Source organism: Sitodiplosis mosellana, unplaced genomic scaffold, assembly GCF_009176505.1.
Source record: "Sitodiplosis mosellana isolate CC-2019 unplaced genomic scaffold, AAFC_SMos_1.0 Smas_scaffold_3, whole genome shotgun sequence".
Classification (NCBI taxonomy): Eukaryota; Metazoa; Arthropoda; class Insecta; order Diptera; family Cecidomyiidae; genus Sitodiplosis; species Sitodiplosis mosellana.
Window position 1 is genome coordinate 680,630 of NW_022595246.1, and position 12,912 is coordinate 693,541.

General features: G+C 35.2%; 3 protein-coding genes across 3 annotated transcripts; 1 reads left to right on the forward strand and 2 right to left on the reverse strand.

Annotated features, from left to right (window-relative positions):
- Window positions 1-6,691: 6,691 nt before the first annotated feature.
- LOC129565559 (surfeit locus protein 4 homolog) lies at window positions 6,692-9,657 on the reverse strand. Its single transcript, XM_055440561.1, has 5 exons — window positions 9,236-9,657; window positions 8,381-8,521; window positions 8,153-8,275; window positions 7,624-8,034; window positions 6,692-7,488 (listed from the first exon to the last, which is right to left on the reverse strand). The coding sequence occupies exons 1-5, from the start codon at window positions 9,284-9,286 to the stop codon at window positions 7,402-7,404; spliced, it is 813 nt and encodes a 270-aa protein (XP_055296536.1). The 5' UTR covers window positions 9,287-9,657; the 3' UTR covers window positions 6,692-7,401.
- Window positions 9,658-9,895: 238 nt separating this feature from the next.
- On the forward strand, window positions 9,896-10,518 carry LOC129565560 (ubiquitin-like protein 5). The gene is made up of 2 exons (XM_055440562.1): window positions 9,896-10,276; window positions 10,395-10,518. The coding sequence occupies exons 1-2, from the start codon at window positions 10,099-10,101 to the stop codon at window positions 10,436-10,438; spliced, it is 222 nt and encodes a 73-aa protein (XP_055296537.1). The 5' UTR covers window positions 9,896-10,098; the 3' UTR covers window positions 10,439-10,518.
- A 12-nt stretch (window positions 10,519-10,530) lies between these two features.
- On the reverse strand, window positions 10,531-11,625 carry LOC129565558 (probable tRNA(His) guanylyltransferase). The gene is made up of 2 exons (XM_055440560.1): window positions 11,336-11,625; window positions 10,531-11,270 (listed from the first exon to the last, which is right to left on the reverse strand). Exons 1-2 carry the CDS (start codon window positions 11,562-11,564, stop codon window positions 10,540-10,542), a joined length of 960 nt encoding a protein of 319 aa, XP_055296535.1. The 5' UTR covers window positions 11,565-11,625; the 3' UTR covers window positions 10,531-10,539.
- Between the last annotated feature and the right edge of the window lie 1,287 nt (window positions 11,626-12,912).

Sequence of the window (12,912 nt, forward strand, 5' to 3'; positions counted from 1 at the left end):
GTTAAAATCTATTTTATTCTCACTAATTTCACTTGAAATACGATTTTGAATCATAAAAGTGACAACTCAATGCAAAATCACAAAACATGTGAGTGTCCCAAATGACCCGAAACGGATGTCCCAAATCAGCCGAAAGTCGCCAATTTGCAAAGCACTAAAAAAAAAAATCCATGATGAAAAAACATTTGAATGCTTAGGCAATATTGAAAATAGATACATTTTACAGCACATATAAGATATTAGCCTTCAAATTTGTTTGGAAAATATTCAATTTTGAGTGGTCGGCAAAATGGTAAATTTGACTATTTTTCACAATTTTTTGTCATGTTTCTAGTTCACTAACAAGAAATGCGACTTGACTCGTCGGAATACCATCAATAGTGTTCATTTGGCGTGTCATTAGTATAGCAGCAATGACATTTGACAGTCACTGTCAAATTATGGAGATATGGCACCGTCCCGAATGACCCGACAATACCTTATATATATATGTTATATTGTTATCATTATCCATTATCTAAGCTAATGGAATAATTCCTAAATGAAACCAATCAAAAAATTTGATATCTGTTATTTCTTCCCTATCAAATAAGGAAAATTCGCTAATTTTGAGTTTTACTTGTTAAATTAAATCCCTAGAATATCGATATGGGGATATAATCCAAATATGGATTTACATGTTTCAATATTATAGATTCTTCGAAAAAGTCGATAAAATTCATGAGTTCTCCATTGGAGATATGATGTCATCATATCATAGAAATGTTCAAGAAAATGACATTTTCCCATCTATCGAAAAATAAATTAAGTACAGAAGCCAAACCAGTTTTAACTGATGTACTCAGCAAAATAAATAAAAGCCTCTAATCATCTAACAATTCAACCGTTCACCATTTTTTTGCAGTGAAAAATTTGAAGCATTCATAAATTGCTAGATAAATTGTACAAGTAAAAGCACTGATATGGATTAACTGCATATTTTAAATTAAGCTCTTTCACTATGTGTGTCGATAAGATCTGCTTGTAGAAAAAACTCCTTACAGAAAACCCTTTCATTCTCCTGAAATGCTAGCATATTATCTCATGGCATAATAACTCATGATAAGACTCATGTATGTATAAATTTTCATTTCATGTTGTCGCTGAAATAGTAAGTCGCTTTCCAAGTGAATAAATGATGAAGATGCGATTTTCTGCAGCAAGATTTGCAAGTGCATGGAGACTATCCAGTCTGTACAGTATGATTTACTGTAAATGTACTACAAACACTTTTCTACATAAATGCTTAACCTCATTCATTCAATTGCTGTCATTTTTGAAGAGAAAATGAGAAAACTACGCGTGACTAGCGTAGAGTGAAAGTTCTCTGTGGTATACAGTAAAACTTGAAAGTTATGACCATTTTTTCGTGTTCATTTTGAGTGTAGTAGTATATTATGTTTCACATTCTATCAACAATGTTGCGAAAAAATTCCAACTGTACATATACTTTAAGTGCAATCAAATGGCACTTTTTGTTTGATTCTCTTACCAGAAAAACTGATTCAGCATTATACATCTTAGTTATAATTCTTCTAATTCTTGTCCATTCTATGAAAATTAAATGAACCACATTTTCCGGTTTTACCGTGTCTAATATGGTTATTTTGTTCAGCATCTGCATACGAAGCGTTTGAGACGATTCTACGTCTACGTGCGAATTCAAGTGCATATGACTCTCACAATCCATGCTGCAATCTACCAAATATTCGTTGCCAATACCCCATAATATTGTTTATTTCGAAGCAATCACTAATGCTGGTACGAGCGACAGTTTGAAGCGAATCTTCATTCAACGAAATCAAGATGATTTCTGCGTTACGTTGTCTGTTCAGAAAAAGCTTTTTCAAAACTGCACGACTTGCCTCTTTGGATGCTCATATTTAAAATCCAACACATTTTCAAACGCTCAATTCACATCCGAACAGTTTCTTTCTACATCGAATGATTTATTCACTAGAGCGAGAGAAGAAAGTCCTGTATTCCCATCTTTCGCTCAGAATACCGATAAATGGAAAAGATGTAGCTTAAGTGTCTATGTAGCCATAAAAATGGCGAACCGTATCACAGTGATTGTAATTTAGAATGCTGAAGTAAACTTATGGGTTGAATTTAACATAGGAACATTGACTACGATGACACTATCTTGAAACATGTTTATTGCCCAAAGTCAATTTTGGACAATTTTTAAGGTGATTTTGATGCACCCCATTCGAATTCTGATAACAGCAATATTAGCTAAAGAAATTCACATCCATTCACAGGAATGAACACCATAAAGAAATGGTTTTTCTGTTATTTTGTGAGGTCAAAAAGTTTCATTCGTATATACATATATTTGTCAAATACAAACATGATATCTCGACAAAAGATCAGAGCCTTACAAATATCACTCCTGATATTATGTGTTTCATTTTATTTCCGCATGAGGTATGTCAATTTTCCTCACGACGCGTCCATGTTTAGGATATAACCATAGTACCATAGATAGTTTGATTTAACATTGCCCGCAGAAGGCGGACACCAGGATAAAGTACTTTGCAAATCAAAGTTAGATGCAGGGTGCGAAATTGGCTCTGTAACTTTTTAAAGGGTGTCCCAATAGCAACGCAAAAAAGTATTTATAAAAAAAACAATGAAAATAGTTTCCAATTTTCCAAATCTTTATTGTATGTTGTAGTTTGGTCTTTACCATTCATGTATGAAAAAGAATATCGTGCAAATGTCCACCACGGCTCTTTTCACAGACCTTCAGCCGCTTGCCCAAATTTTCAATTACAGATTCGAGTAATGGCACATTTACGGTGGCTATGACACGTCTGATTTCAATTTTCAGCTCGGCAATGGTGCTTGGTTTGTTGGCATAGACTTTATCCTTGACGTAGCCCCAAAGAAAATAGTCCAATGGCGTTAAATCGCACGAACGAGGCGGCCATTCCACTTCGGCCTTTTGAGAAATGATGCGATTTGGAAAACGTTCTTCGATTACCGCTAATGTTTCAGGTGTTGTGTGTGGTCTGGCGCCGTCTTGTTGAAACCACATGTCGGATAAGTCCATGCCTTCAATTTCCGACCAAAAAAAATACTGCAACATCTCACGATATCGCTCGCCATTGATGGAAACGGCTCGACCATCATCATTTTCGAAGAAATACGGCCCGATGATGCCGCCGGCCCATAAACCGCACCAAACAGTGCAACGAGCTGGATGAGCTGACACTTCTTCAGTTTCTCTTGGATTTTCGCTTCCCCAGAATCGACAATTTTGGCGATTCACACACCCATTCAAGTGAAAATGAGCCTCATCCGAAAAGATCACTTTCTTCAAAAAATCAGCATCCGCGGCCTCTTTTCCTTTGACCCATTCGACGAAATCTCTTCGTTTTCCGTGGTCCATCGGTTCAAGTTCTTGAGTGAGGACAATCTTATAAGCGTGTAGACCCAAGTCTTTGGTGAGAATACGCCATGTGGTCATCCTAGAGAGGCCAACTTGTTGAGAACGTCGACGAACCGAGGTTCTTGGCTCGTCCTCCACACTTTCACTCACAGCAGCAATATTTTCGTGCGAGCGGGCCGTTCGCATACGGGTTGATGGTTGATCGTCTAACACAGAGCCAGTACGCTCAAATTTCTGCACCAGGCGACTGATGGTGGACACATTTGGTCGATTATTTCGGCCGAAAAATTCACGAATTGCACGAAACGTATTTTGCAAAATAGACCCATTTTCGTAATGGGATTTAACGAGTTGAACGCGTTGATCTTCACTTAATCTTGACATGGTTATAAATGGTATAGATGGACGCTTCAAACTGACATTCCAGTTTGACAGATCCATCATGAAATCCCTATTGAAAAACTTTTTGCGTCCCTATTGGGACACCCTTTACGAACGACAAAAATCCGGCGAGACATAATCAGGATGATAAAATGCGGCTAGCATTAAAATCAGGATGAAATTCCTGATTCTGTCGCATTCCAGATTTTTGTTCATCCTGATTTTTGTTTATCCGACACTGCACCTTCTTGACAGTTCTCATATAAATGAGCGCAGAAGCGCCAACTGGTGCAAGAACATGTAATACAACCGTTGTATACCAATAGTATTCAAAAGCACACACGTTGGGTATACTGTTATTGACTGTTTTGAATAGTAGTTCTTGCACATAAAAACATAAAAATCTGCTTGCATTACACTGATATCTCTCTTATTCCATTGATATTTTTTCCAAATGAGAAAAAAAATATTTCAAGCCTCAATTGCACAGCATATCACTATTAGAATCATTGTGTCAACATGAATCAACCAATAAACAAACCAAAACAAAGACAAACCACACAATGACAACCACGTTTGTATAAATATAGCAATCACTTGAAGAGAAAACCTCGAAAAAAAACATGTTTCAATAAAAAAAAATTATTATAATATAATCGTAATTGTGTCCTAAAATCGTAAATAGACCCGGTAAATATAAAATTAAATGAAATTTTTGTGTTTTCACGTGTTTTCATCAACATGAATAACTGCGACAAATGTCACTTCATGTTGTCATTGAAACAATCGGAACGTCAAACGTCAACAAATGAACTGACATTAGTTCGCAATTCTTCAATCAAAAAATGGAAAACCGATTCCGGATTCGGACTCAGGGGAGTTTGTACTGGCTGCATGCAAAGCCGCAGAGTTTGTACTCAAACTGGGCCCAAATACAAACTCAACAAAGTTGAAAATTTCAGAAAAAATGAAAAATCTGTATGGCGGCTTCACCCAGCGTATTGGTTAGCGTGCTAGCGTTGCAAGCGTGGGGACACGGGTTCGAATCGCATGGTGGTCGAAAATCTTTTCTCTTCAAAATGTCATTGGTGCCATCAATTAGATTGTGAATTGAGAGACTACGACCCATGTGGAGGCCTGTGGAGTGCTCCGGGAGGCACTTTAAGCCGTGGGATCCCGTGCATTATGTACAGAAGATGAGTACAAATAATGCACGTAAAGATGGGGCGCCTATACGCTAGGTTGTTGTCTCCAATATTCAGTATTGGTTGCAATCACCGCTAAAGGATGTTGCCTGATATTGGTGAATACATCGGTATATCAGTATCAGAAGCATGTCCCCATCGAAAAAAACTCGAGAGAAAAATTGGCTCTATGGATTGGATACGGAGCGTGGCAAATGTTGAATGTGATGTGGCCCACTAGTGGTGGAGCCCGAGCCGAGCCCCGTATCTGGCAGGTACAAGGCACATCACAAACCAATGGGCCCTCCACAATCGACGAATGGTGTGCAAAGAATCCACCCGAAAAAAGCGGGCGCCTCGCAATAGACTGAATACAGCCTGAGCGACGAGTCTCTGACTCCCTGCACTTATCCAATAATCCAATAATGCAATGGCGGCTTCATCTTCATTCGTTATATGTAACAACACATCAACACACCAACACATTGACTTAATTGTAGAAGTCATTTCGTCATGCGTCATTTACAATATCACCTCATCCTTGTGTGTGGTGAAAAGTGGAGTATATTTACTTTTTTTTACTTTTTTATTATTTGTGCCATGTAGTAATTCAAGTTAATTTCAAGAAAAAAAAATGTGATGAATTCTTCTTCCGATTTTAAAAATTGCGCAAATACAGAATCAGATGAAAAACCTCTAGATTTACCACTCAAAAAGACTGATATCATTTTGAGTGACGCTAGGAAGCTGTATTATCACTGTATACGAGGTTCAAAAGTATTTTTCGCATTCTCTATTGTGAAAATTTACTCACAATAAGGAAAAATATCGCATCACGACTTTTGAATTTAGATCAAGTTTTCAAGCGTTTTGCCGTCTTAAAGTCTTAGACCGGCGTTGGAAAGTTGTTTACAAACGACGGCACAAGCGATACACACACAGACATTGTGTTGACACACGAAGAGTGTTCAAAGAAAGAAGTGAGCGAAACATGTGCATGCACGCTCCGCGCAGCTCATCGTAAGTGTGAAGCTAGGGGGAAAAATCGTTTTTTTCATCTTTTATATCCGCACGCATCAAGTAATAACTTAGAAATTCAATGGTATGCATGTAAATCCGAAATATCCATGTATATTCAACAATATTCATCGTGAACGACGAATGAATATTACTGAATATACATAGATATGTCAAATTTACGTGTATATGAATGAAAAATAAAATTAATAGTGAATCAATCCTTCAACCGTAAATTTGATTGATTTTGGTAGATAACGGTGAATATTGGAACATTTTTTGTCATTACAGTCGAATGAATATTATTAAATATACATAGATATTTGAGATTGACGTGCATACCAGTAAATTTGTGCAGATTGTATCGTCAAAAAATGTTCCAATATTCATCGTTATCCACCAAAAACCTTCAAAATTGGTTCAAATTTTCGGTTGAAGGTTTGATTCACTATTATTTTTATTTTTTCAGAGTTATTTGCGTTCTGCAAAATCGCGTGAAGCCCCTAGAATAATTCATTGTCCAAAAAAAAAACGAAAGAATAAGAATAAATTCGAGCCACGTCCAAAGAATGTTGCTAAAAGTCAATAAATAAAACATGGTATTTTTTTTCTTATAAATTTTCAGAACTGTTTCCTTTTAGTTTATTCCACAACAATAAAGCGTCATTAGTGATTTTCTTGTCTCCAATATGAATATTTTTGTTGGTTTTAATTGTATGATTTCAATGTTTTCCATTTGTTTTTTTTCTTTCATTTACGGTTTTTAAATCAAAAATCACAAAATAATTGATTGACATGATAATAATTAGATTTTTGCATATGGTTTATAACTTTGTCTTTTGTTTCTGTCTATAAAAACCAATCCCTGTTCAAATACATATATAATCTGTCGTCCAGCAGAAGAATATCAATGCGGAAAGTGATGCGACCACAAGAGATTGAACAAATCTGGAAGCAATTCAATGATTGACTGTCACACGAAAATTCGTCTCTCTATCTATTACACATTTCAGACATTTTTTTAAACACAGATTCTCTTTTAAAAAAAATTATATAAAATATTACTGCGACCAAATGAATGTTGTTGTCTTTCGTCCACAATATCTTTCACATGTTTTTGTTTGTCATCATGAAAACATTCTTAATTATTAACCATCTAAATATAGAAATTTAAGGTATAAAACTGTAACTTTAAGTCTATCCATTCGGTTTTTTTTTTGTTTCTTCTTTTTGTTTTAATTAAACTGTTGTGTGATCCTTATTGAATGATGTTGTCACTGTCCTCTATTTGCCATTCAATCAACGGGTATTTGAATTGGTTGCTGAGCACTTTGTGTATTTTTCTATATTGTTTTCATGTTGATTTTACTGTGTAGCTGTTGTTTACCATTTTTTCTTGTGTTCGTCCATTGATACACCACCCGGGCCGAGTGACACAATCATCAAGAGTCCACCAATCACGGACAGAGTCTGAAAATTGTGGATAAATATTTGAAAACAATGAAATTGTGTACTTTTGAACTCAACACACATGAACATTCAAATTGGACTTTGCATTGCTTTGGATGTTAACACAACAATTTATCACGATAAAAAAATTCTTACCTGAAAAAAGTCATATTTCAAGAAGTCGCGCAATGGTTTGTGTGCTGGAATTGACCACCATGCATTGTAGTACAGGTTCAACATTGAGAGCAGGAGCACCAAGGCAAGAGCTGACAATTTGGTTTTGTAACCAATTGTGACCATCACCATGAGGATTGAGCCGAAAATGTCTTGAATCACTTGAAGCACCGACAATTCGAACCGCAACAATGTGATGAACATGAATGCCAACAAAATGCGACCGGCCAATTGCAAGATGTTCTTTGGCTTGTTTTCGCCGAGTGATGGAACACCTGCAAACAAGCTTCGACCCTCAACTCTGGATTCGGCCAAAACTAACAGCAATGCACCAATCAATGCAAAATTACGGAACAAGAAATGGAAATCCCATAGAATTGAGTATGCGACAGTCTGAAGGGAAAAAAATGATTCAGAAAATTATAAATCAAATGGAACTTTTTCACTTCGATTGGTTCCGTTTTTTTTTTGTCACTTTAAATCTTTTCTTGTTGTTGTCGCACTGTCTTACCTGAAGAACGACGATGAAAAATAGCATACCACATGCTATGTCAACCTTGAATCTAGTGATAACCAGAGCACAACCGCCCAACTGTCCAAAAAGATTCACTAGCACAAACACCGTCGCCAAAAACTGTAAATTTTTAATGAAATGAGAACGAAATATGAAAAATGTGTTAACCAGATGTTTAATAAAAGACAATGATGAAGCTAATTATCATCAATATTCAAAAATTACCTTTCCACATCCCCAACTCATGTCCATATATTCTCTTTGTTCATTCCATTGGAACCACATACGCAAACCATCCTCGAAGAATGTAGCTATCAAACAAAATCTTGCTATCGTCGGGAGAACGTGTTTTCCTTTTCTGATTACCTGTCATACCGACCGAAAAAAAACACATTCAATTGCTTTAGTTTGCAAAAGATTCAATTTCGAAAAAAAGTGAAAGTTCATCATATGGTTGACTCGAGCAAAATTACAACAACAATAACCATGAAAACATAGACTTCCATTAATCCATATTTATGTAAATTTCAACGCTACCAACAAAAACACACATATCCGTATTCTCTGATGATTGGCAATTGAATTAGGTTAAGTCGAATTTAGAATAAAAACCAACTTTTATTCATTCCATCTGATCGAAATTCCAAACAATACCGTATAAAATGTGGAAATCTGGGTAAACTGAATGCGCGTCAAGCAATTTGCCCGCTTACGATTATAACTGTGAATGCATACGTGAACAGCAGCAAAGAGATCGGATTGGAAATTGATCATTGAATAAATGAATTTTTTTTTCATAGCGAAATTCGATTCACGATTCCGATGTAATCAAAGTATGGGATTCGAAGATATGACCGATGAAAATCGAACTGTAATGGTTCAGCTACAAAGATGACGTTGGCATAAAAACTGGTAAATGTGCCGACTTAGCGCTCGCTACAGTTTTCTCAACTTGTCTATTTTAACCGATGTTCTATTCGGCTCTGTTGTTTATCTCTTGCCAATTTGTGAAAAAAAAAACCTTTGCACTGTGTTATGTGATGAAGAGAAAAAAAAATATATCGTTTCTGGGCCACATACCTGGTCGGCAACATCTTCTGTTCGTGAAATGTATTCATTTGGAATATTCATTTTTTCAATATATATTAAATTTTCTTATTTCGCGGATAAAAAGAAAACAAACAGATTATGAATACTGCACTAAAATTCCGACGTGTAATTTAAAAAACCAAAAAAAATTTAAATCAGAATTGCTTAATTGCTATTTAAAAATTATTATATTCTATTGTTCGTCCAAAATATCGTTCATCTGTGTGGTCAAAGTCAAATGAAATGATAAACATGTACACGACGACGACTGTCGCTCCGAATAAAAAAAAAACGTTCCAACACGATACACATATACACCGAAACAAATAGTATCAGCAACTAAATATGAACTGTATTACGGCATGTATCGCCGAAAGTCGCTTTTGCCTGTGATGACCGAAACTCAAGTTAAAAACGAAAACAGAAGAAAAAATAGCGAAATGATGTGGAACATTGCCACCTTATTGTACAATTCCTACTACGGTTTGGCACATTCTGACAGTTCGGCGGCGAATTTAAATAGTCAACAATTTGTTTGTTAGTTTTTCTTAAACTGAACAAGGAATGATTTATACTGAATTTTCCTTGGAATCGTCTCAATTTAATGGTTTCCTTTGTTTTTCAATTTGTTTTTATTCCCAAAAAGGGGAAAAAGAAAAGAAAATGCTGAGAAAGTTCATAATGTAAAGTAACCTTTATCTTCGCCCGTCATGAAATGTCAAAGTCCATGAATCACATATGTCATTGCACGGCAACATTCAAAACGTTTCATCGAGTTTGTTTGTGTATCACCACAGAGTGAGAGATTTTTTTGCAAAGAAAATAAGAACGAATTCTCAATCGAACGCATCAAAATGATTGAAATCACCTGCAACGATCGTTTGGGCAAAAAAGTTCGTGTTAAGTGCAATCCAGACGACACGATTGGAGATCTGAAGAAATTGATAGCAGCTCAAATTGGCACACACTACGACAAAATCATCCTGAAGAAATGGTACCGCATCTTCAACGACAATGTTACATTGGCCGACTGTAAGTGTTGAATTATCAGTAGCTAGATATTTAAAAGGGTATCAAGATTTATTGTTTTAAAATTTCCAAATCGTTCTTCACAAATCCATTAATAAATCATTTCTCTTCTTTTTTTCAGACGAAATCCATGACGGCATGAATTTGGAGTTGTATTATCAATAAGCATTTGAAACACCATCCTCATCATTCTTCTAATTAAACTTTAATCGTCGAATAAAATTTTATAACAAATTCAAACTAAATGCAATGGCCTGTTATTTTGTCTATGGAGAATTTTGTTCCGTGTTTTTATTGTTATTTTTTCGCTTACAAACAATATCAAACTGTTTTTGCATCAGCGGATGCATCAATTGTTCTTCGTCTAATTTATAGTCTTGTGGTCGATCTCTTGTCAACACTTCGGCGTGTTCGTTCCAAAATTGATCCTTTATTAAATCGACGAAAAACGGAACAATCGCTTGAGTTCGTTTTCCATCTAATTTCGGAACTTCAACATTTTTTCGCAGTAGAATCGTTCCTTTTCGATACATTTGAGGAAGATTATTATAATTTATGCCGAAACGTGAAAACAGAATCTCATTTTTATCGGCTGAAAACGTTCCGGAAAGGTCTTCTTGTGCTTCAACGTTGGTTCGACCACCTTCAAGGACCAATTTCCAAAAAACTGTATTGTATAGATTGTTGATATGGGTGTCGGCCTGCCGCCAACTGAGGTAATTACGCATATCCTCATCGCTGGGATACAAAACGACTCGTGCATCAAAACTCGGTGGATAGAGTAATTTTTTCGGCTCACAGAAAGTATTCCAGTAGAATACATAGGAAGATGTGAATAAACTATTGATACACGTCAAAATTTTACTTTCCCTTCGGTTATACACCTCAGCTGTCTTGTGAAGAACGAAGGAATACTCGTCACTTTGACCGAAAGCGATTACAATCTCATTGAACTCCTTCATCACCTGTACCGCCGCATAACTCATCAGATTTAAACCTATAAAATTGAATGAAAATGCTCAATAACGGAATTTTATTCATCGTATTATCATCCATACTTACCATTGTCATCATTGGGTTTAGCGAAATCATGCTTTTTTGTAAATTTATGAAATGCTTTGCCGTCAATGCGCACGACAATCCAACAATTCGGCAGAATGGCATCGTTCTTTTCGAAATTCCGAACATAGTCAAATTTACTGTTCGCCATCGGTGAACTTTTACTTAAAAATCGTTTCGATACTAAACTTATTACATTCGCTGCCTTTTTGCGACACAACAGATTCAACATTATTTACAATTGCTAGGAGTAACGATTTGGAGGTTATGTTTATGTTGGAACTAGTCAATTTGCACCAAAAGATAAATATTGCCCCTATTGGTAAAACGTGTTTATTTACGCATTCACTTTTGGATATTTGAGTATTGAACATTTATACCGTTACAAGCAGATTCAATGTGAATGAGACTAGATTTGCTTTATTTATGGCCAAATTCGATTTTTGTCAATCTGAAAAATTGAATTTAAGCTTTTTTGGGAACTTTCTGAAAATGAACACTATTTGTTTAAAATCAAGGCTGAGTCCGAATGTTCGAGCATAAAATTCAAAATTTAGTATGATTCGATGCAAAGCAGTTATTTTTGAAAATTTTCCCAATTTTTGACTAATTTTAGCGCATCTTAATTGGCCAAAACGGTTGAAAATCATCATTTTATAGCCACATTCAGTGTTGAAATCAGACAACGCCAATAAATTAATCATATATTCGAGAAATGCTACAAAAATGAATCTTTGTTGTTGTTTTTTTCTGTAAATAATTTTATTGAAAATGTTCAGCGTCAGTGATACATCAAATGAAAAAAAAGAGTTTACCTTACGTGCCAAATGCTATTACATATAAACAGTTAATCAAATATATTTTCGAGTTTATTTCTCTCAGATGTTTGTCCAATGTCCATTCAATTCGTTATTAACTCTCCTGCACTTACAATTGAAATCATGAAACTAATTTCGTGTCATGGGTATGGTCTTAAAACGGATTTATAAGGTATGCATAAGCAACTTCAATTATTATCGAATCTATTTCGTCTATTTATGGTTATAATTCCAATAGGATTATTTGATGGTTCTTTTTGAATAATTTATATAGCATTTTAGTTTGTTCTTTTCCAAAAATTACATTTAAGCTTACACAGTTGAACAGGAAAAAATTGCAATTTATTTAGAGTTCGTCTGTATATTGTTGCGAACTAGGTTCCGAGTCGGAACTACCGATAAAGTTGAATGTATATATATTTCAACATAAACACTCTAAGTGAATTCATTTTTAACCGAACTGTATAATAGGTTTGTTAATTTAAATGCGTGTCAAGTATAAAATTTGTTAATTAGTTTAGACTTTTAGAGAGTTTTACACGTATGTTACATTGAAAGCAATAGTATCACACAAACAATCCAACAAAACAGAGATAAATTATGTGAATTTTAATTTTTTACTTTCTTCTTTACGCTCAAATTTTTTTCGTAACACTATGAGAATCGATCAATGGAGCTTTCAATGAACGTTTAAAGTGAAAAAAATGTCTTCGCCATAACTGCGCATAGAAGTGGTACAAGGATTAAATGCCAAAAATTATC

What these genes read in the sequence shown, in the direction of transcription:
- LOC129565559 (XM_055440561.1), bottom strand. Translation starts at nt 9,286, where the DNA reads ATGAATATTCCAAATGAATACATTTCACGAACAGAAGATGTTGCCGAC. An exon ending in CAGAAGATGTTGCCGACCAG is followed by an intron (nt 8,522 to 9,235) that starts GTATGTGGCCCA and finishes TCGGTATGACAG; the next exon opens with GTAATCAGAAAAGGAAAACA. An exon ending in TGAAATATGACTTTTTTCAG is followed by an intron (nt 7,489 to 7,623) that starts GTAAGAATTTTT and finishes CACAATTTTCAG; the next exon opens with ACTCTGTCCGTGATTGGTGG.
- LOC129565560 (XM_055440562.1), top strand. Translation starts at nt 10,099, where the DNA reads ATGATTGAAATCACCTGCAACGATCGTTTGGGCAAAAAAGTTCGTGTT. An exon ending in CAATGTTACATTGGCCGACT is followed by an intron (nt 10,277 to 10,394) that starts GTAAGTGTTGAA and finishes TCTTTTTTTCAG; the next exon opens with ACGAAATCCATGACGGCATG.
- LOC129565558 (XM_055440560.1), bottom strand. Translation starts at nt 11,564, where the DNA reads ATGTTGAATCTGTTGTGTCGCAAAAAGGCAGCGAATGTAATAAGTTTA. An exon ending in TAAACCCAATGATGACAATG is followed by an intron (nt 11,271 to 11,335) that starts GTAAGTATGGAT and finishes TCAATTTTATAG; the next exon opens with GTTTAAATCTGATGAGTTAT.